This window comes from Acinonyx jubatus, chromosome A2 (assembly GCF_027475565.1).
Source record: "Acinonyx jubatus isolate Ajub_Pintada_27869175 chromosome A2, VMU_Ajub_asm_v1.0, whole genome shotgun sequence".
Lineage (NCBI taxonomy): Eukaryota > Metazoa > Chordata > Mammalia > Carnivora > Felidae > Acinonyx > Acinonyx jubatus.
In genome coordinates this window covers 125,131,298-125,156,182 of record NC_069383.1, presented here as the reverse complement: position 1 = coordinate 125,156,182, position 24,885 = coordinate 125,131,298, and the positions used below count along the sequence as shown (strand labels likewise).

Sequence of the window (24,885 nt, the reverse complement as noted above, 5' to 3'; positions counted from 1 at the left end):
ATCTGATCATGTAATTCTGCTATAACCCTCATCCCTGGCTTAGACCGCTTCTCTGGCATTACACTGCCCATAGGAGAAAAATTACACCCTGAGCCCAATATCTATTTTTCATTGGGACCCCACCTCTAACTTTGGAAGGCCTTGTGAATTCTACCCCTTGTTTGCTTTTCTCCAGTCACAAATACCTTCTTTTAAATGCTTTTATGCTTCTTATTGTCTTGGGACCTTTGTGCACACTATTTCCTATGTGTAGTTAATGTGTACTTATCCTTCAGATTTTGGCCACTTTCCTGAACCATGGGTCAGATTAGGTGTTCCTGTAAATGATGATAGATCTCCTGTGCCTTTTTTACAGCATCTGACAACTGGCCAATTACATATTTGTGTGCGCCCTTGACTAATTTCTTCCCCTAGTAAGCTCAGAAACTGTAAGCTCTCTGGAGGTAGGAAGAGAGTCTAGACAGTGTCTGAATTACTCACTGTTAAACTCCTAGAGCCTCGAACCATTTATGCCATGGACTAAACGTTCAAAATTAATACCTGTTGAGTGAACAAATGACTGTGCGTTTAGAGAGTCACTACAGAAGAACTTGGATTAGTGAAGGCAGGTTGCAGAGCATTGAAGACGTAAATTTCAAGGAAGTAAATTCAGAAAGTGTTTCAACTATTACACACATACACATATATTATACACATATATATGTGTGTATACACGCACACGCACACACGCGCACACACACACATATATGCACATGTATATGCATACAGTTTACCCTTGAACAACATGGGTTTCAACTGTGTGGATCTATTTATTTGCAGATTTTTTTCAATACAGTATAGTACTGTAAATGTATTTTCTCTTCCTTATGATTTTGTTTTTAATTTTGGAGAGAGAGAAAGCATGATTGGGGGAGAGAAGCAGAGAGAGAGAGAGAGAGAGACAAGGAATCTCAAGCAGGTCCCACACTTGGAACAGAGCCCAGTGCGGAAGTTGATCCCATGACCCTGGGATCATGATCTGAGCTAAAATCAAGAGTCGGATTCTCAACTGACTAAGTGACCCAGATACCCCTCTTCCTTACAATTTTCATAATAATACTTTCTTTTCTATAGCTTACTTTATTATAATACAGTAAATAATACATATAATATATAAAATATGTGTTGTGTAAGTTATTGGTAAAAGTTATTAAGACAATAGCAGGCTCTTAGTTATGTTTCTGGGGAATCCAAAGTTACACTGGATTTTCCACTTTGCATGGGGTTGGTGCCCTTAACTCCCAAGTTGTTCAAGGGCCAACTGTGTAAATATAGAAGCAAAACAGAGAAAGATGAGACAATAGAAGGCAGGATGAGAGAATCTAGAAATTCATAGGATAAGAGGACTACAAATGTACTTTTACTATGAAGGAAGAAATTAATCAAGAGGGAGGGATGAAAGTAAAGTGGGGGAGAAAGGGAAGGAGGAAGGAAAAGAAAGACAGTGAGACTCAAGTACTTGAGAAAAGTCTCAGACTGAGTACAAACAAGGGCAATGCTCCCGATCCACGATGATTGCTAATCCTATGTGTAAAACTTTTTGGCCATGACCCTCAAAGAGAATAGGATGTGACCTAGAGCACTGCTCAATAAATTTTACCTACCGTTGCTATCAAAAAAAATTTTTCCAGCTTTGCTGGAGATGTTAATATGTAAAGACAGCAAGCTAGAAGATGATATCAGAAGGTCTTAAAGACATTTAAATAGTGGGGCAACTTCATCTGCCCTGAGTTAGAGGGTGGAGGTAGAACTGGAAGCTCCAGGAAGCTGGGCAATTGACCACTTCCAAGATTAGCAAGCATGAAACCAAAGTAAAAAAGGTCTCTGGTTGACTGAACAAATACCCAGCTTCAGCTTCGACCTTCTGATTTGGGTATCACACAATGGAGACAAGCCATTTCAGTACCTTCACATGCTATGAATTAGTGTAACAGCTAAACTTCCAATACAATATAGAACCATTAGGGATATTGGAAGAATCACAAAACCTGTAGTGTGTAAGGTTTAATAGCTGTAAATGAACAATCCTATCCTCGTGACTATGCTGAGATGAGTAACCGTTTCAAAAGCAAGGCTAACAACTCAGGAACCACATGGACTCCAAAACAAACATATTGACTCTCAAAGAATGCAAACTCTGTACATTGTAAAATTTTGAGCTAATTGGGTATTTTCTTCCTAAATTGGTTCTTCCAGTAAGATCCAAGAGGCCCACAGGGCATCTCACACAACATAAAAATAAACAATATTCAGTAAATGGATGGAGTAATTGTTTCTCAAAAGAAAACCTTCAATAACCCAAGCTTCCCTACAGAGATCCAAAGTGAAAATTTTATACCACTTCAGTATAAATGAAATTGCTTTCTAAGCTTTCTGGGAGCACGTTTTGTTGCAAACGGATAGCTGAAAATGTAGATAACAATGAGTAACTCTAAGTCTTGGCACAAAAAGTTAAACAGAGATTTATGAGATTAACATTAAGAAATGGGGTACTCCAGTTTCCTTTGAAAAATGCAGACTTTAAATCACTGTGGCATTTTAACTCCTTGATCAGTTTTACAATATACCTTTATATATCCCATTTTATTACTCTTTCCTTTTGTAATAAAAGAGGTTAATTATTTCACTTAACTTTGTGCAGTCTATGGTTAGTTTGGGATAAGTACACTTAATTGCTCTCAGCTGCTCTAATGGTCCATTCTGTAATGCAGTGATGGCATTGAATTTGACTGTTAAGCAACACTGTTTGTTCAGAAAGTTGACTGTTATCTAGGCAACACTCACCTCTACTTTATGAAGATATATAATCATCCATAATAACACAGTGTGTTTCAGAATGCAGAAAGTGTGGTATATCATGCATACAAGGCAGGATTTCTGAATACATTGTTGTACCTTTGCCTGTGTTCTGAATATTACGGTAATTTATTCAACTTGAATTTTAACAAACATGCTGCAACTCTACATTTTCTCAGGAAACACATCTCAGTGGAGATGAAATCACATGAGATCGTAATGATTAAACTAGCTGTACAGAAAATAACAAACCTATTTTGGACTTCACTGTTCGAGTACATATTCAAAAAGATGGATGCTTACAATTAGCCATAAGAGAAAAGTACTCACAATGCATATATTACAGGATAAATAATGACAGTTAAGAAAAACAAGTATAAATTGATGAAAATGCATGAGAAAATAAGTGTCGGTGTAAAAGAGCACCGAGCGTAATGTTCTCATTTCCAGCTCCCTCTCAGCCTCAAATGCTTGGTGAAATAACTTCTGCCCCCTGAGTTCAAAGATAACGTACACACACTATTTAGGAAAATAATATTAGAATTTTCATTCTTTTAGCTGTGCCATTTTGGGCTTTCGTCTTATAAATTCAACAGTGTTAGGTTAGTGATTTATTGGTTGGCACATCTCCAAGGAAAAGAGAGGCAGAGCGGAGAAGATTCGGCAGTTAATTATCCTATTTTTGAACAAGCAGTAGGCTAATAATATGCGGCGTTGTTATTTTGTTGGACACACACATTACATGGAACAGGCACCCAAGGTCCTAGAGAAATGTCCTTTTTTCATATCAATGAACATTGCTTCATATCCATAAGAAGAGAATCGATTATACAGGAGCATAATTATTACTTTTATAAAACCTTTCCAAAACCACGTCTATCATGACAAATACATCTAGAGCTAAATTTTTGTTATAACAGTGATGCAATAGGTTTTCTTCTAAAATGGAATCAAGCCAAAAGAACAACAGGCCCCTAAAAGGGGATTTCCACTTCGAATTGTTATATAGAAGTACTCATCTAAGTAATTCATGGGCTAGAGGTAATTCCTTTGAAACATTCAAATCCTTATCAATGAAGTGTATGCAAAAACGATAAATATTTAGATGTATGAGGGAGTAAAACAAGGCAAATAAACAACTCTCCTCCGATGGCTCACATATTTAAAAGAAAGTCTCAAAGGGAATACTTATTAAGGCTCAAAGGGTAGCAGCCATACTTGACACTATTCTCCCTTGCGTGAGACAGAGATTCATAAGTGAAATCAAGGACAATCAAAATGTCAGCTGTCTGGCTTATACTCCACATAAAGCTGATGAAAATTGCTTCAGTGAGTAGCATGGTTTCCTGATATTTCATCCCAGAATTAGACAGACCTAAGCACCTTGGCACAGGTGGACAACCCCAGGCCCTTCCTGTAAGCACAAGCTCCCTAACCGCATGGCAAAGAGAACAGCAAAATATATGCGTTCTCTGTAGGCAGGCAGTGACCAAGGAGAAAGGAGGGGGCTGAGTTTTAATGTCAATGTTTTCCACTCAGTTCAAGAGTCAGACACTTTCTGTGGGGAGGGGTCGAAAAGTGATCCAAGTGTTACTTGCTTGGGTGCTCTTCTTCTCAGAGTTTAGCCTCTCTGGAAGGGAGTTCACCCCCATCAAGAATACTAACATGCAAGACATGTTATGTGCAAAAGGAAAATCCAGCGACTCAAAGGATATGGAAGATGCCGGATATTTTTGGCTATCCAGAAGTGATTCCCCTTTCTTTGGTAAATGACATGGATCTTCCTTTGGGGAATTCATTTCACCTCTTCTATGCAGTCTTGGTGGGGATATGACTCAATATCCCCTGTGCTTTCCAAACTGAGGGATAGATACATGACACAAATAGAGTTTCCCAAACTTTGTTGTATCCCAGTCACCTTGAGGACTCCTTAAAATACAGGTTGCTGGATCCACCACCACATTAGATCTGGGATAGGGCCCAAATATTTACATTTCTAACAAGTTCCCAGGTGATTTCTTGTGTGGCTGATATGGGAACCACACTTTCAGTAACAGTATTCTAAGCTATGCCCATTGGATTCTCCCTCCTTCAACTTTAATTCGGGACACAAAGACAAAAATGATGGTTCATTCCTTCCAGCCCTTGCTCTGAGAAGATGATACAATTCCTTCTGCCGGGATTTCTGGAGCCACCCAGTTTTCTGTCCATGCTTGAGTCAGTTTCTGCAACTTATCTAATAATTCTGAGTAATATCCTTAAAATACTCCTCAGCTATAGTTCCCAAATCCCTAAAGGATATATAAGCAAGTACAAGTTGGTGCCATGCACATAATATTTTTTCAATATATATTTGCTGTCTTAACCAATATGAAGGGTTCAGAGACAATCTTCTATAAAGAGAGGACAAAGTTTTATCACAAATCAGGAGTGGCCTCCGAAACACCTGCTGTGATATCGTGCTCTTGCAACATAGGATGGTTTTGGCCCCACTATTCTAAATCCAAGGCCATCTTCTATTTTAGATACCCATCAATATATAAGTGGTCATTTACTTTTGCAGTGTGACTAACCTTGCTGAGATACAGAGTTCTTTGACTATCTGAAAAGTCTGGAGGACTCTACGCAGGACAAATACACATGCATACAAAACAATTACAACAGATGTGATAAAATTCAAGACGAATCATCTAAGGTTCTGTGGACACCACGTTGGCAGCTCCTGTTAGCAATTCAACTCATCTAATGATAATAAGATTGTGTTTGAAACCTCTCTGTCTTGGATGCTTCAGTTTTAGCCTTTTTAGATGCACCTTATCAAGATTTTCCTTCATGATGACTGTGTACATTTGGTGATTAGCTCCTTAAAAACTATCTTGCACAAAAATGGGGGGGTGATATAGACACGGAGAACTGGTGGTTGCCAGAGGGGAGGGCTTTGGGTGATGGGAACAAGGGATGGAGAGGAATGGGAGGTACACGCTTCAGTTATGGAATGCATAAGTCATGGGGATGAAAGGCACAGCATGGGGAACATAGTCAATGGTATTGTTATGGTATTGTATGGTGACAGATGGTAGCTACCCCTTTGGTGAGCATAGCCTAACATATAGACTTGTGGAATCACTATGTTGCACACCTGAAATGAATGTAACATTGTATGCCAACTATACCTCACTTATTTTTTATTTAAAAAAAAATTAATGTTTATTTATTTTTGAGTGAGGGATGGAGGGAGGGAGAGAGAGAGCAAGCAAGTGCCGGGGAGGGGCAGAGAGAGAGAGGGGGAGACACAGAACCCGAAGTAGGCTCCGGGGTCTGAGCTGTCAGCACAGAGCCCAATGTGGGGCTCGAACGCACAGACCATGAGATCATGACCTGAGCTGCAGTCAGACTCTTAACTGACTGAGCCACCCAGGTGCCCCTCAATGAAGCCTCACTTAAAAAAAAAAAACAGTAATGTTGCATAGCTCAAGAATGTACAGTTATCAGACCACACATTCATCCATAACCTGGGGTGGGTCCCAAGAAAGGAAAAAAAAATCTTTATTACTCATTGAGAAGTCACTTTCTTTTATTTTAAGAATATTGACTGTTAGTACTACATTCCTCAATGTTCTCTTCATGACAACCCATTGGATTCAGATATACACATTGTATATTTCTGCCTAGGAAGTGTAGTGTATCTCCTTATTAAATGGTTTTGCTTCACCATTTGTGGACATCCTGAATTATATAATTGGCAGTATTTCTCTCTGTTCCTTTGTTAGCAGAAATCTCTGAGCCAAAATTGTACATCTAAACAAAGTGAATAGATCTGTTGGCAAACATTTTGTAAACTTACTCAGATACTCACTCAACAAGTACTTATTGAACATGTACTATGGACCATGCTCTGTAATAAGCAGTAAGGATTCACTGGTAAGAATTCAGGATGTCCTAATATAACTTACATTCTAGACAAATGGAATGCTGGCATTTTTTTTCTCCTCAATTTCTTCTCCTCAGTGTTCACTTTGTGTGTACATTTGATAAACTGTCTCAAGTTCTTTTAAGGATGAAATATGCTATATGTAAATGAAATAAACTAGAATATAGGACATCAAGCTATTAAAATGAGGCTTGAGTAATAAAGAAATAATAAATATAGAGAGGTGAAAATATTTTAAGCACCTAGAAAAACATGTTATTTATATCAAGTTTTAAAATACTACCATTTCCCAATTAAGTAAATTAACAAATACCATGGAAAATTAAGTGCCTAATAAAATCTTAAAGGTAAAGTTAAACATGTCTCTTTCTTTAGTATTTGAATGTACAAGGCCGGGAAATAATTTTTTCCCAAACAAGATAGACTTATACATTCAACCTCAATTAAAGATTTTTTTTTCAGGATGGCATACTCACAAAGGGTCAAATGCTTTCATCTTCCCACAGAAATGGCTCTAGCAATGAAATCTTCATTAAGATAGAATTTAAAAATATCACAAATAAAATCAGGGAGTGGAAAACAGGTTAAAGTGCAAATTGAATTGTTTTTAAGTTTGTTGGGCACTAGGAAATTTAACTCAGTGCACCAACTCATTAGAACTAATACAACAGATCATAAATTATGAATAACTCCTTCTAGCATTGAAATGTGGGAGGTGGCAACCATCACCTCTGAAACACATGTTTATTCTTTTTTATGGAAGTGGAATGGTACCTCACCTAATCAACCATCCATCCACCCATCTATCCACCCATAATTCTGTTAAGGGTTCAGCAAGGAGGAAGAATTAAAATATGGAACCTTTCTTATTTTCAGTAGGAAGACTCAAGTAACCTTCTATGTAAAAAAAAAACAAAACAATTTTATGTATTTGTAAGACATTGTGGTACACTAAATAAGAAAATTATAGGTATTTTTATGAAATGGAAGCTACTCAATAAAGAATGAAATTCACTTCGATAAATATTTTTTGAGGACTTACGATGCTCTAAGTGTTTTGGAAAATAAGACTAAGAACTAGCCCCTACCCTTTGAAAATTTACAGTCTAATGGCTGACGGGGAATACATATAACTCATGCACAACTAACTGTAAAATGTGATCATCTGGCATGAAATTTTTTATATCTAATGAACAAATTCATCCAACTCCATTGTCAAAATACATAGTCTCTTCTTTTCTCCATTTCATTTACTGTTATCCTAAATCAAGCCTCCAGTAAATCCTGTCCTGCCAACTACAACTGCTTCCTAAGCAGATTTTTTGCTCCCCTCCTTTCTTTCATTAATCCACCTTACACACGTCGGCCAGAGTTATCTTTTAACCAGATCATGTCACATCCCTGCATACAGACCTCCAATAACTTCGGGGCACCTGGGTGGCTCTGTTGGTTAAGCATCCAACTCTTGATTTCAACTCAGGTCAAGATCTCAAGGGTTTGTGGGTTCAAACTCTGTGATGGACTCTGTGCTGATAGCAGGGAGCCTGCCTAAGGTTCTGACTCTCTCTCTTTCTCTCTCTGCCCCTTCCCCATTCACTTCCCCTATTTGCTCACACATGTGCTCTCTCTCTCAAAAATAAATAAACATTAAAAAAAAAGACCTCGAATGACTTCTTACTCTATTTAAAATAAAATCCAACATTTTTATCATGGTCTTTAAGGCTCTCATCTCTGAGACTTCATATTTTATTTATTTGTTTATTTTATTGTCTTTCTGAGACTTCATATTTTATCACTCTCCTGATTTACACATGACACCTCAGAGACACTGGCTTTCATCAATCTCATTCCCATCTCTAAGCCTTTGCCCTTTTGGGGTGTCTTCCCAGAAGGCACTTCTCCCAATTCTTGGCATGATCCTTTGCTTCTTACCATTTAGTTATCTGCCCCAAAGTTACTTCCTTAATGACCCCTTTTCTTTTTTCTTTTCTTTTCTTTTTTCTTTTCTCTTCTTTCCTTTCCTTATCTTTAAAAAAAATTTTTTTTAACATTTGTCCATTTTTGAAAGACAGAGAAAGGCAGAGCATGAGCGGGGAGGGGGCAGAGAGAGAGGGAGACACAGAATCTGAAACAGGCTCCAGGCTCTGAGCCATCAGCACAGAGCCCGACACAGGGCTTGAACTCACGAACTGCAAGATCCTGACCTGAGCCAAAGTCAGATGCTCAACCGACTGAGCCACCCAGGTGCCCCTGATGCTTTTTCTTTAAAAACTCTATAAAATCATGTATTTTTTTCATTATGGCTAAAAAATTATCTTTTTAACTTCTATGTATTCTGCCTCTCTCTTCTGGAATCTCTATGAGGTCTTTTCAGTTTATCTGCATTCTGTATTTCCCTTCTGCAAGTCCCATGAGGAAAGAACTGTGGCTGCCTTGTTCGCGTGGTTTCCTCAAAGCCCAGGGCAATGCATGGCATGATGCAGGTGTGCCAGAATGCACTTCCCAAAGGTGGCCACAGTTAGATTTTGCATCCCACATGCTCCCCTAGAATCTTGCTACTGTCTCATCAAGCGGTAGAGTCTAATTCCCCTCCCTGTGAATCTAGTTAGCTTGGTGATTCCCTTATAACCAGTGGAATGCTAGAAAAGTGAGGCATTGTGTTTTCTGAGCCTAGGTGACTCATCTTCCATCTTGCTACCTTGAATATTCACTCTTGAACCCATCAGCTTCTTGTAAGCATTTCAACTCCCCAAAGCCACCATGTTGTAAGGAAGCCCAAACTAGTCCACGTAGAGATATCACATGGAAGGGCCTTGGGGCTGCCAAAGAGACCACAGTGCATAGATAGCTCCCCATTCTTCTGGCTCCTGAGTGAAATAATGTGAGACACCCTGAGAGAACACTTAGTCAAGCCTAGCCAAGCCTTTTTCCAGTTTCTGACCCATACAACAATGAAATCGAACAAAGTGACTGTTATTTTCTACCATTAACTTTCAGAGTGATTTGTTATGCAACAATAGTTAATGGGAACAGTGGATGTTAAATATTTGATGAATAAATGAATCTTGAAATGAACAAACATGTATGAAGCAGAGTCTGAGGCTATAAAAATAGATAAGCAAAAGGCTCTCTGAGAATCCAGGTAAGATGGCCTTCTGCACAAAGAGTTATAATATGCCCTGTTAGATGATACAGTTGGATAAAGAAACCACAAGGGTAACGCAGAAGAAAGAGAAATTAATCTTGCCTGCCCAGCTTGGGGGAAGGCTTCCCATTATGAGTAACAAAAAGCTGTACCTTAAGTGATAAGGAGGGGTTCTCTAGGTTGAGAAGAAAAGATATTCCAGACAGAGGAAATTGCAGGAGCAAAAGGCAGGATGAAATGAAAATTTTGTTTCTTTCTCCCTTCTTTTAAAAACTATCAAAAGGCAATGGTATGCAGCCCTGTCCTCTAACTTGATAGTCTTAAAAAATTTTTTAACGTTTATTTATTTTTGAGAGAAAGAGACAGAGCATGAGTGGGAGAGGGGCAGAGAGAGAGGGAGACAGAACTGGAAGCAGGCTCCAGGCTCTGAGCTTTCAGCACAGAGCCCGACGCAGGGCTCAAACTCATGAGCAGCGAGATCATGACCTGAGCTGAAGTCAGGTGCTTAACCAACTGAGCCACCCAGGAGCCCCTCTAACTTGATAGTCTTAAGAGTCAATATTCGTACTTTGAAAGAAAGCATCTGATTTTTCCTATCTTAAACATATTAGCAGAAAAAAATGCAAAAGTAGTACGTGATAATACATGTTTTTATAACAGCACTAATATTTTTATTTTTTCAATTTTCATTGAGAAGTGGGATATAGAACATTGACTGGGCTATTAGGCAAGTGAGTGTGGGATTTATGGGCTTGAGCAAGAAATGCCCTATGACCAAACAAATGTGGTTTGGGTGATGACACCCAGTAAATAAACATTTACGCTGAGTATGGGTATGAATGAATTAATTTACCCACTTGTAACAAGCAACTGGCTTGAAGTGGATTCCAATGTCCAGCACATTCAAATTCATTAACCAGCTTTCTCCTACCAAAATCATGACACTGACAAAATATTTTAAAGTGGCCTTAACTTTTATAATTCTTAAAAGTCAATCTGATTTTTTACATGGTCATCTGCAAAATTTAGCAGATATGATTTATAAAAACAGCAATTTCTTTAATAACATTTAGGTAAAATTTATTTGTTTAGGAAGTTTAGATAATGGAAAACTCAACTGAGTGTTGTAGAAAACAAATGTCTTTACTCACAATGTTTTTTTGATCTCCACACCCAACGTGGGGCACGAATTCATAACCCCAAGGTTAAGAGTTGCACTCTCTACCAGCTGAGCCAGCCAGGTGCCCCTGCTCACATTTCTTTTTAACCCAGTCTTATTACTCCTAAAGCATCTGAGCAACATGATAAAAAAGTTAATATTAAAAACGACATCAACAGGTGCTTTTTCTGAGAGTATATATATAGAAGCCACAGTAGGAGATGCTTCAAACATACTACCTTATTTTTTATCTTTGTAACTAGAGTCCACTGAGATAAAGAAATGCAAGAGAAATGGAGCAGGGACAGAGTTGGAAATAATCTTTCCAAAGGAAACTTGGTCCTTTCTTTCTTTGTCAGGACAGGTCAGTATTTTTGTTCAACCTTTGCTAAGAGTATGTGCCAAGCAAAAGTCACCAAACATACTGCCTAACTTTGCAATAAGAATTTCTGCAAAAGGGGCACCTGGGTGGCTCAGGCGGTTAAGCATCCGACTTCGGCTCAGGTCACAATCTTGCGGTTCGTGAGTTCAAGCCCTGCATTGGGCTCTGTGCTAACAGCCTGGAGCTTGTAACCTGCTTCAGATTCTGTGTCTCCCTCTCTCTCTCGGCCCTTCCCCAATTTACACTTTGTGTCTCTCTCTCTCAAAAAATAAATAAACATTAAAAAATTAAAAAAAAGAATTTCTGGCACAAATAAAGAAACAAGACTCAGAAATTAAATAACCTGTCTAGCTCCACCTAGGTCTTAAGTGAAAGGGCCAAAATCTGACACACGCCTTTCTGATTCTGATGCTTTGCTCTTTCCATGTGTTACAATTAAATCAAGAAACAAATTAAACATAGATTTACCTTCATCCGACACAGTGAATAATGTGTACAGTACTTAGTATGCTGCATGCCCATTAGGCATAAATAATTGATGTGTAAATACTAATACAAGTACACATTCGGAAACTTAGATGTCCATGGTTAATGGGAGAAGCTCTGTGGGCATGTACTGGTGGTTGGCAGGTGGGATGCAGCAGAGAGGAAGTGATTAGGATGGCTTCCTAAGAGCCCATCCAAAACCAAAAATCTGGATTCCATTAATTCTTCTCTTAACTTCACTGTTAAATAATAGCTTAATCTTCTCATAGGGTATGGGACTTAAGGGGCAAATGTGCCCTTTCCTCTCTCTTAACAGCTGGAAGCATGAGAAAAATGGAGGTGTGGATTAGGGAACCCAGACAGGGAAGAGGGCTGCTCTCTATTCTCTGAGATGGTTGTATTTTTACCCAGCTATCTCAATCTCCCCTTTAATTAAACAGATCTTCCGATGCTCACTTCCTTTGAAGGGAGAGAGATGGCTATCTATGTGGGAAAGAACTCAGTTCAGGCTCTTTTATTTTCCTGATCATTTGTGAACTTCAGCACGGACACAATTGGAATGAATATGTAGTTTCGCCTCCTGTCTATGTCATCAACCATTTTGTTCACATGGTGTTTTCCCTGCTCTTTTGTTCTGCTGGATTTTACATATCCTTCAAAACATAGCTCCGGGGGTGCTTCCTTTGAGATGCCTCTCCTTCTGTGGAACTGCTCTCCCAATTCCCAAGGCTGAGCTGGCATGTCTTCTCTGTGCTTCTCACTGGCTTCTGTATGCCTCCATTGCAGGCAAGGTGGCAATGTCCAGTTTATCCATCTTGTCCTGGAGGTGATTCCTAGCAGCACCCCCTTCCTCTTCTCAGTTTACAGAATAAATTATATGGTCACCTTGACCATATAGTCGATCCCAGTGTAACTGATGGCTAAGTTTTCCAAACTCTAAACAGACTGTGTTGTGGGCTCTTTAAGGGCCCTTACTGTTTTGTATTCATCTGTGTATTAGTGCTGAGGGCAGCCCCCACTGCTGAATAAAGATATGACAAATTAGTGGATAACACGAGTACCTTCCCTACAGACAGGGAGCAGGAATGTCAATCTTTACTCAACTAATAGCCAAGTCCTGAAAGTGGCAACATCACACATATTAAATAAAAATCTCCTTTGATCTTCTAAATTTACCACTTAGAGATTAATTTGGAACTAATGGTACAGGAGCAAAGAATTACCTGAGATCTTAGCTGTTTGCCCGAGGGTAGATTAACTAAAACCCACTGAGCTTCCATACCCATAGGGTAGTTGTGAAGTAACAGCTGTTTAGATGGTAGCCTTAGGATGAAGGGGAAGATAACAAAATCCAGCTCTTTGGGTGAGAGGGGGTAACCGAAGGCAGACAGACAAGGGAGCAGCATTTTGAACAGTATGAAAAAAAATAGACTCTCCTGTGATAAGAGAGAGAGGAGCCAAGACATGTGGTTGAATAGGGAAGGGACGGAGACTGAAACTTTGGCAAAGGTATCATTCTTCTTCATCTAAGAGCTTGAAATAAGGGGAAGCACCATCTAACAGATTTGCTGAATAGTAACAGAGTTCCTAGACACATCTTTACAAAGCAAGAGTGTGGTGACTAGTAATAGCAGGGGCAGAAATGCCAAGTGGTTCTTGTTCTGACAGAATTATTTTGGTTACTGGCAAAAGTTTTGATTCTGCTTCTAAGCGCTGTCATGGAATTGCTCAATGTTTTACAGAAGGCAAAAGTGGCCTCCTGGGAGCATTTTTTGAGCCTTTCAATTTCTTTAAGCTACTCACGAATTCAGGATGAGGTGAGTGTAAGATTGCATGTAAAATTTTGCTTAAAAAAACGAAAGTATAATTTATATTTATTGTAATTCACTTTTGGTATGCAGTTCGGTGAGTTTTAACAAATCAATGTGGACATGTAACCACTGTCACAGTCAAGACCTAGAATAATTCCCTCACCCCTGAAAGTTCTCCCATGTGCCTAAACAGTCAACCTCTCCATCCACTCTGGCAACAGTGATCACTGTTTTTTGTCTCTAAAGCCGTGCTTTTTTCAGCAATGTCATATAAATGGATTCATACAGCACATCATGTTCATTGCACTTGAAAGCCAGTTTCTAAATATATGTAAAATGTATGCTAAGAATTGGTTAATACATTTTAAAAGCATTGTGTGGATTATGGCTATTAATATTTGGAAAAAAAATCCCTTTACTATTTTTCTTTAAAAAGCATTTAAACTTCTATAATATTAAATGCTGCCTAGAACATATGAAACAATTTTAATGTGTTTAATTAGAAGTAATGGGCCATTCTTTGACTTTTTTGAGTTGAGGCTATTGCAATAAAATATTTACTACTGTAAGTAACAGCATTCAACTGAAAGCCCTATTTTTAAAAATAATTGGTTAATGCATTTTAAGTACCACTAAGTGATACAGAAAAGCTAACCATTCTTTAAAATATGCCAACTCGCTATTTCTTCTTGAATACCATGCCTGCTCGCATTCTCTAGAGTCTTTTCCAATTTTACTTTGCTTAAGGAGAAAAAACATTCTATTTTCACTCCAGTCTTTTTTGAAAATACGTGGATTATAAGCCAATGAATGAATGAATAAAAGAACAGTAAAACACCAACACTTGGTGTACTACCACTGAACACTCAAAGGGGCAGGGCATTTCTGTTTATTCAGAAACCGCTGTTTCCTGCAGGGACAAAAAGCACAGTTACTTTTCTCAGTACCGGATGATACAGATACAAAACAAAACAACAAAATAGCAAACAACAACAACTTTGCCCAGTCCCGATGCTAGTAATTTCAAAGGTTAGAATATTTGCATACTAGGAGACTTATGCTGACTTTTACTTAATAAATCGATTCTTTTATTTCTTTCTATCTATCTATCTATCTATCTATCTATCTATCTATCTATCTATCTATCTATTACATATAATTTGTTGTCAAGTTGTTTTCCATACAACACCCTGTGTTCAACCCAACAGGTGCCCTCCTCAATGCCCATCACCCACTTTCCCTCTCCCCCATGCCCGATCGACTCTCAGTTTGTTCTCAGTATTTAAGAGTCTCTTATAGTTTGCCTTCCTCCCCCTTTTTAACTATTTTTTCCCTTGCCCTCCCCCATGGTCTTCTGTTAAGTTTCTCAGGCTCCGCATATAAGTGAAAACATATGGTATCTGTCTTTCTCCGCCTGACTTAATAAATTGATTCTTTATAAATTATGACTGTTAGTCATTTAACAAAGACTGTGAAAACAGGATTCTCTACTCATAGGGTAAATTTCCATCAGCTTCAGAAGTAAGGTGTTGATGCTCTACCATGTAATGTTATGTACGTTTCAAGACCATTCTATCTAAGGCCATGGTTTCACAGCTACCATGTCATGCTCAGAACACCTAAAATTCTATCTATAGCTCAAGGTTTTCTCCTGAATTCCAGGTTCATTTAGTCAACTTCTGTATGCTCATATACCCAGTTGGGTTTCCAACAAGCAATTCAAACACAAACCATCTAAATAGCACTTGGATTTGCACTGACTTCTGCTCTTTCTGTAATGTTCTCTCTCTCACTGAATAGGTCTACCATGGTCCATGATGTCTAAGCTGGAAATTTAGGATTCATTCTTGCCTCTCAAGTTTTTGTCAAATCATTAATTTCATCAACCACTCCTATGTCCTATGGATTTAACCCCTTCTCATACTCAATGCTTCTCTCCATTCTCATTGCCATTTCTTCAGTTCAGGCTAGAATAGTCTCATGTTCAGACTGGTGAATTACTACTAAGGGAGGTTCTTCCCTCAAGTCTTTCTGCCACTCCAATCCACGTTCTGTTGCCACCATTGTGCTTTTTTAAATAAAATAATCAAAATTAAATTTGATCTTTTAATTCTGCTACTTTGATATTACTCTGTTGTTTCTCAGTGCCTATGGAATAAAGCCCAAACTTCTTGATTTAGCTTACCATCAGTCTCAGTAAGATTCCTGCTCACCTCGATAGACCTATTCTGTCTGCATTCCCCCTTGCCAGACACTTCACACTTGAAGTAAACTGAAGCTACTCAGGTATTTATGCCTTCCTCTGCCTGAAGCATTCTTCTTCAGTGAACTCTAGTCATCTTTCAAGTCTTGCTGTACATATTACATTCTCCAGAAGTCTGCTCAGATCCCTAATTTGGAGATGGAGCCTTCTCTGGTAATCACAGAACATACTGTACTTTACCAATTGAGTTTTACTGCACTTGTATGTTTACCCTGAAAAGCTACCAACAAGAGGATGGACTTCTCTGACAAAAATTAAATATCTAGTTCCTAGCACAGAGTAGGTGCTCAAAATATTTTCCAATGACTGAATGACCACTTGATTTTAAGACCTTAAGAATTACTATTTACATTGTAAGCTCTTGTAATCTATTCAGAACAGCTTTTCTAAGACCTCTGCTGGGAAGTAATTCCTTTAGTACCTTAGTTTGAGATGCTCTCTCGACCTCAAAGCAATAACCCTGATTTCTTCAAAGCGATTCTGTAATTTAGTTGTCTCAGTGACTTAGATTCTCATTACTATGCCTGATGCGTTAATTACAAAGCTGTTATTGTGCTGATATAAAACCTTACAAACCAGGTAGAAGATAATTATTCATTGTGTGATTGTGTGATTTACACAGTAGACATATTTATTAATTTTTGCGATTTTTAAGACATATTTAATCTTAATTTCTTTTCCTGATTTAGACTTTATTTTTTTACATTTATTTTTCTTTATTTGGGCTTTAAATAATAAAGTATATGTACATACTGGCTTAATCAAAAGTGTATTTGCCACCAGCATTTCCTACACTAGGCTGGAGAAAGCTTTCCTATTTATAAGTTCCTCATGCAGTGACAAACCCAAGTTCATATACAAAAGATAAAGAAAAAGGAAAAGAAAAAAACCTAAAAAATGAATGGATTTACAATCCTGCCATAAATACCCTATCAAAAATTTTGTCTTCTATTTTCAAATGTGTCATTTGTTCCCCCAAATGAGATTTGAATCTCGACGTTTTAAGTCAGAACAGCCAATGATTCAACAACCACAATAAATCTATCATTTAAAGTGCTTCCTCAATTTGGCTTAAGGCTGTGACCAAGTCAAGAGGGACAGACATGGGGCTTTTGCTGCCAAGTGATGGCTGAGGCCCACTCTGATTTCACATGAACTTGGAGAAGATTCAAAAGTGTAACTTGTTCAATAATTGCTTCTAGCAGCGTTTCCCCTAAGCATCAAGGCTCCGACTCATCAGTACTTTTGCTGTCCAAAGAGATAAAAGCAAAATCCAAATAATCAGACCCGGTAGTATGTACTGAATGTTTGAGTCTCCCCAAAATTCATGTGTTAAATCCTAATCCCCAATGTGATGGTATTAAGAGGCTGGGCCTTTGGGAGGTGATTAGGTCATGAGCAGGGAGCCCTCCTGGATGAGATTAATGCCCTTATGAGACCCCAGAGGGCTCTCTTGCTCTCTGTTTGTCATGTGAGGATGTAAGGAGAAGACTGCCATCTGAAACCGAGAAGAAGCCCCTTATCAGAACTTGACCAAGCTGGCACCCTGATCTTGGATGACCACACCCAGAGCTGTGAGAAATACATTTCTGTTGTTTATGAGCCATCTGGTTTATGGTATTGTGTTATAAAAGCTCAAACTAAGATACTTGGGAGGGACTGCAACACTATGGACCCTCTTCATAAACACGTTTCCTCTTTTTAACCCTATTTTTACATCTAAAAGTTTTCTTATTCATAAAAGAGATGTTACAAATACTTATAACAAAGTGGAGGGTCAGTAGTCCTGAAATGGATAGAAGTAACACTGATGAACATGATACATTGTTAGAGTAAATCGTTTTCCTCTTTCTACTTAAAACATAATGCCAGTTTGAAAAAAACCCAAACAAACAAACAAACAAACAAAAAAACGTAATCCCAAATTCTCATTGGATACAGGCCTGCCAAAAGAAAAAAAAAATCCATATTCCCCAATCTCCCTTGCATTTCAGTTTGGTCAGCTAACTAATTTCTGCCCAATAAGGCCTAAAGGAAATAACCGTATGGAACTTCTGAGACGTTCCTAAGAAGAGGAAGAAGTGTACCCTGATTTCTACCTGCCTCCTTCCTGTCACTGGGAGATGACATTGAGGAGCTAAAGCCATGGCAACCATCTTGGTTCAGGATGTGAAGACAGTAAAGCAAGATAAAAGAGGTCTGTGTTTTGGACAACTGTGGATTCCAGATAGTCCCAACTGCCTACATTGAGAGACATCAACCAGCCAACGAATCACCCAACCAAAAGGCTTCTGTCTTTCTTAGTCACTGTTACTTTCAACATCTTATTTGTAAAATATCCTTATTCTTACCAATTAGTACATCTGCAAATATCAGACATTATGCTAAATGCTAGCTGTATAGTAACTATGCAACATAGGAATTATTATCTCTTTTGTGAGTGAGGAAATTAAGATTCAAAGGTGTTACATAATAGATCTAATGACACCAAGGTAGTAAGGAGCTGAGTCAGAAGTCCCAGATCAGATTCTGGAATTTATACTCTCTTTTCCTGTATTACCCCATTACTCTATAATGTGGGAGTAAATCCCTCTTTGTGTGCCTCTTGCTAAAACTCTTAATCTTCTTATCCTCTTTTGAAATTAAGATTAAAAACCTCTGCCTACTATAGGCACTACTTCGAGGACAAGTGGGTTTATTATTGTGTAAAACATTGAAATCCTTGGGACTTAACTACTATTTAATTTACGTACACAGTTCAAACTATTTAAAACTTTTTTAACACGAAAAGTCAGCAGTTACATGAGAAGACTTAACTTCCAGTACAGACACAATTAACTAATTTGTGCCACAAGCCTTTACTTGTTTCAACTGGTTTACAAAATTAAACTCTAAATCACTAATTAACTTCCTATTCCAGAAATCTATTCTGTGAGGCCCAGCATTTAGCTGGATTGTGTTTAATCACTCAGTTCACAATTTTGCCTTGTCATCCTGCTGTGGCTCCTTTTTAATGGAAGTGTCTCCCATTAAATACTGGAGGAATTGCAGATTGTATTATCATACCAACTCACAAAAATACCTTGGTGTCTTGGTAATATAAAAGCAGTTCAACTTGGTTGTCAGCAATAAGACTTTGTAATTAAAAAAAAAAATTAATCCATATTTTTTTGACCTAATGTTTTATTGTTTGTTTTCCCTCATCTCCAAAAGAGTAATCTGGATTCCATGACTTCAAAGGCTGAGATGGCCTCTAAAATTCTGGGCTCCTTATACAAAATGTGACATTGAAAATACTTAGTGGTTATATCTAGAGTCAGGGATTAAAATCGGCTTATGTGACTTTAGGCAAATTGTATTATCTAAGTTTTATTTTCCCCATTAGTAAAATGGAGATGATAATATGATCTATACATCACAGAGTTGCAGAGATGTTTAAAAAAGATAATGCACACAGAGCTCTATATTAGTTTCCTCTTGCCTTTTTTTTTAATTTATTAATTTACTTTTGAGAGAGAGCCAGCATGAGCAGGGGAGGAACACAGAGACAGGGAGAGACAGAGAATTCCAAGCAGGCTCCACACTAACTGTGCACAGCCTGATGTGGGGCTCAAACCCATGAACTGCAAAATCATGACTTAAGCCAAAACCAAGAGTTGGACGCTTAACTGACTGAGCCACCCAGGTGCCCTAATTTCCTCTTGCTTCTATAATAAATTACTACAAATTTAGTAATTTGGCTTAAACAGCACAAATTTATTACAATATAGTTCTGGAAGTCAGAGGTCCAGTATGGGTCTTGCTGGGCCAAAATCAAGGTATTATCAGGGCTGCGTTCCTTGGGAAGGTTGAGAATTACTAAACGCTCCTTCATGTTGTTGACAGAATTCAGTTTGTTGTGGCTATGGGACTAAGGTCCCTGTTTTCTTACTGGCTGTTAACTGAGGGCTGTTCCCATCTTAGAGAGTACGGCAAATTTATTTGCTCATGGCTCCCTTCCACCATCTTCCAAACCAAAAATACCAACTGAAGTCCCTCTGAAGTGTGAAATCTCTCCTGCCTTTGATTATCATATGTTTCTGACAAACTCTTTTGCCTTCCTCTTCCTCTTACAAATATTCAGGTGATTACTTTGAACCTACACACATAACCCAGGATAAACTTCAAATTTTAAAGTCATCTGCTTACCAACCTTTATTCTATCTTCAACTTTAATTACCTTTGGTCATCTATGTAACACAATCAAAGGTTTACAGGAAAAGGACACGGACATCTTTGGGGTCAATATTCTACCTATCACAAGCTCTGAGCATAATACCTGGCATGCAGTTACGTACTCAATAAATAATAATAATAGCCAATACTTACACTTACTCACTGACAGGTAATGACCTAAGTGCTGTATAGATATTTATGTATTTCATCTAGCTAACAAGCCTCATAACATACTAATTATCATCTTCATTAAAAATGAGAAAATGAGACACCAAATGGAAAGCTTTACACTGAGGAAGTAAAAGGCTGAATGAAGATTTGAGCCTGGGCAGTCAGTCTGCTCTATAAGTGATACCTTTAAGTCTCATTCTTCCTCTTCATTATTACAATAGTCAGGAAACCAAGCAAGCCTTTGTCTAAACTAAAACCAGGAATGAGAAGTTATTTCAATACAGGGAAATGGCAATATTGGTATTTATTTGGCATATGCTCTCATTATGTCTTCTCTACTTTGTCCTGGGACGTTGGCTCATCTGAGTCTAGGACAGACCTTTCATCATTCTACTTTTGAGTCTTACCAGGTGACTGAGGAGAAAATCCTTGATAAAATAAGGTATTCTATGTAGGAAGAAGCTAGATGATATATCCAACCCTTTTCTGATTTCAAAAATTGATTACTATCTTCATGAAAGTATTACAGACTCGGGGCGCCTGGGTGGCTCGGTCGGTTAAGTGTCCGACTTCACTCAGGTCATGATCTCGCGGTCCGTGAGTTCAAGCTCCGTGTCAGGCTCTGTGCTGACAGTTCAGAGCCTGGAGCCTGTTTCAGATTCTGTGTCTCTCTCTCTCTGACCCTCCCCCGTTCATGCTCTGTCTCTCTCTGTCTCAAAAATAAATAAACGTTAAAAAAAATTTAAAAATAAAAAAAAGGAAGTATTACAGACTCAAAGTTACCACTGTCTTGGTTCTTCAACACCTCATATTCTACTGAAATGCTGCTGCTTCTCATTTCATACTAAGAATCCACTTTGACATCACTATGGAAAGTAAGAAGAGTACATCACCATTATTTCGGACAATAAAATACCTTTCATTCTCCTGCACGATCACATCTCCTCTCTTCCATGAACGGAGTGCTTTGGGAGAGGCTCTAGGTTTACAATCCAAGCTGACCATGCTGCCCACTTGCACTTGAAGCAACTTCTTCATTGGAGTCTTTGAAAAATCGGGAGCAGAAGCTGAAAGGGAAGAAAGAGAGAATGAAAATTTACTTTTAATTTAACATTTTAAAATACCTGTAGGTTCAAAGGTTGACTTCATAATGACTTTTATTTATTTTTTAATTTAAATTTTAGTTGGGTTAACATACAGCCTAATATTGGTTACAACTACTTAAAATTTTTCTTTAAGGTGGATTTATTTTTTAGAGAGAGACAGAGTGTGAGCAGGGGAGTGTCAGAGAGAGAGAGAGAGAGAGAGAGAGAGAGAGAGAGAATCCAAAGCAGGCTCCAGGGTCTGAGCTGTCAGCACAGAGTCAGGCAAGGGGCTGGAACTCCCGAATTGCAAGGTCATGGCCTGAGGCGAAGTCAGATGCTCAACCAACTGAGTCACCCAGGCGCATGGGTTATAACTACATTCAAAGTTTACTGGCACACAGATGTCAGTACTTGATTTACTTAATTGAGTGGGCACCACTCACAGGATTTCAAAGCTCAAAAAGTAATTCCTATCATTGTATGTTCCTAGAAGTTCTAAATCTTGGGATAATTTTTTATGTAGAAATTTCTAAACTTCACCATTAAGTTTTAAAATAGCTCAATCATGAGCATATCAAAATGAAAAAGATTTATCACAGAAAGTTAGTTCCATGCAGACAACAATAGGCTCATTGTCCCTTGTGATCTCCAAGACCCAGCATGTGGCACAGTGCCTCGCACTTAGGTGCTCAGTAAATGTTTTTAGAAGGAAGGCTGAGTATACTGAATTATTATCGTCTTGCATAAAACTGATCAACATCCATTATAAAATTTTCATATGCTTATGTTTAACTTCTGAGTTGGAGAAATCTATAATCTGCATTATTATATTAATGTTTGAGTATCACATTAAATATAACATGTAGAGAACATTATGTCTGCTGATAACGAACAGAATGTTGATCCCGAAACAACACCTGAACATTCAAGATACATAATAATGTATCTTTGAATGAAATGATAGGTTAATCAGAAAATCAGTCTTTTATTGCAAATGTAGAAAAAGTTAACTAAACATAGTGCATTTCTCCTAATGTCTAATACTCTGCCTTATAGCAAACCCGAGTGAATATAATTTATTTTTCTCGTAAGTGGAGATCATATAGTGAATTATATTGTGTGATTCTATATAAGAGTGTGGATAAAGAAGATACGTTACCAAGGGGTTGTTGGCCTTAAAAATTAAGATCTTAAAAGGACACTTTTGACTAAAAGTATTTTTCCCATACAAAAGCCTCATATAGCATTTTGGGTAGGAAATCATCCATTTTAAGATGAATAAACTATCACTCATAAGGCTAATTTAATACAAGAGATAGTAGTGCTTCAACTTAAGACTGTGTACAAATTCTACTCTCTTTTTGTTATAATACCCCACCTTCCCTGTCATGGATAACAGTAGCCAGATTTTCAGCTGATGATCTGCCCTTCCCAGACTTCAGGCCTCCTGCGCAGAGAATGCATTTCTAACCACCAGGCATGAAGGATGAGAGAACTGTTTCCAGTAATGTCAGTGCGGCACCTGACATTTTGGGCTGAATAATTATTTGTTGTGAGAGGCTGTCATGCGCGCTGTAGGATATTTACATTGTAGGATTATTTGTGGGTAGCCTTTCTGGCCTATACTCACAAGATGCCCGTAACACACACTGGTTCCCTTTTCCCCTATGTATCACCAACACTGTGACAACCAAAAATGTCTCCTGACATTTCCAAAGATTTCCTGGGGGCAAAATCATCTCCAGCTAAGGACTGCTGAGTTAGCAGGTGCTTACAACCTTTGGGCCATATTGGATCGGACCAGCCATGGGTATGTGGCCCAAATCAGGTACACAAGGCCAATGACATGCGGGACTGTGACTTCTATATGAGCAATTCAGAAAGCCATGTATTTTCCACTGTATTGACTGTGCTCCTGGAAACTGAATGTGTTGGGGAACACCATATAGAGCCTGATGATGGTGATGATGCTTGAGTCCTGCCAGGATCAAATTCTGTTCAGATCCAAATCTATATTTTAATTACATGTAGCGATAAATCTCCCTTCTACTTCCTCTCTTATTTATGTCATAACTATGCTATGCCCTGACAATTTTTTGGTTGATTTTCAGGCATTTGCAACTTACAAAGTGTTTTTCTGGATAACTGCCCTAAACACAATATAACATATAACATTTTCTGTCTTTTCATATACTTAAAGTGCAAGAAGAAAATAATTCAGAATCTCAAATGGTTGAGCCTTTTAAATGAAAACTTCAGTATGCCCAGTGTTTGAGGCTTCTAGCAGGGTTATTCAAACCAAAGGCAACTCCTTTTGGAACAATATATGATTGTTTTGAATTCCAGTAATTACTTTTCTGGCCCAGTAACAACAACAGCAACAACAACAAAACCCACCAAATTTACTTATTCTCTTAAAAGGCATTGCTCCATTTAAAATATTAGAGTTGCATAAGGATGTCTTAGGTTGACACTGTTCCTTACTGTTGCCCTACTTCAACCTTTGAGGCTTAGTCCACCTACAACTGTGGCTTTCCTTTAGAAATCATTAAAATATATTCTCTGGTTAACACCCCTGAATGATATTATAACAATAGGAATGTAATATGAGAAGTAAATACTTCTTGTTCTAGCAAAAAGGGAGGATTTAAGAAAAAAAATATGACAAGAGAAGCTTAGTCTTACCTATAACCTTAAGTTCAGCACTGGAATAGATGAGCCCATGTTTGTTTTCTGCTATGCACTGGAACATGCCAGAATCAGTCACATTTAGGTTTGATATTGTAAGGGCACCATTTTCTATCTGTATTCTCTCCTAGGTGATAACAAAAATGTCTTGCATATAAATGTATACATCATTTGAAAAGAAAAATGAAAACCACTATTATTTCAGTCGTACACAAACCTCCTTCATTTTTCCTCAGAGGATTGTGCAATCTGACTTGAAATTTTAACTTTTCCTTATTTAAAAATTTGTGACTGATTTAACATAACAGCCACACATTAGTAATACTAATAAACACCTTTCAGTCCAAATGTCTATTGGTAAAATAAATAACAAAGAAAGAGGTATAATATTGCAGCCATTTTATTTTTCCCCGTGGCTAAAGTTGCAGACTTTAAAAAATGTATCATGTTTCCATGCCGTCAACTGGAAAGGTTTTCACCATTTTTTTAATCACACAAATCAAACACATTATAAATTCTGTGCATTAAAAAGAGTTCTGGGAAACACATTTATTAAGGGTTTTTAGGTAGTATGACAGGTTATATATAGAAATTGGAAGGAATATAATTGACATAGTACACAATTTTTTAAAAGAACAAAAATTACATGGCTTAAGAAAGAAAGTGATTGAGAAAATAAGTATGCATGTAAGAAGGTAACCACATAACAATTAT

The 24,885-nt window shown here is 37.9% G+C and overlaps 1 protein-coding gene across 1 annotated transcript in view; it reads right to left on the bottom strand.

The window, feature by feature from the left end:
* The window catches only part of CNTN3 (contactin 3), a 339,764-nt gene that overhangs the window by 67,756 nt on the left and 247,123 nt on the right, over window positions 1-24,885 (bottom strand). Inside the window, exons 10-11 of the mRNA XM_015066053.3 lie at window positions 24,169-24,298; window positions 21,315-21,465 (exon numbers count right to left, since the gene is read on the bottom strand). Of these exons, the coding sequence (XP_014921539.2) occupies window positions 21,315-21,465; window positions 24,169-24,298 (281 nt within the window). The remainder of the gene's footprint in view (window positions 1-21,314; window positions 21,466-24,168; window positions 24,299-24,885) is intronic.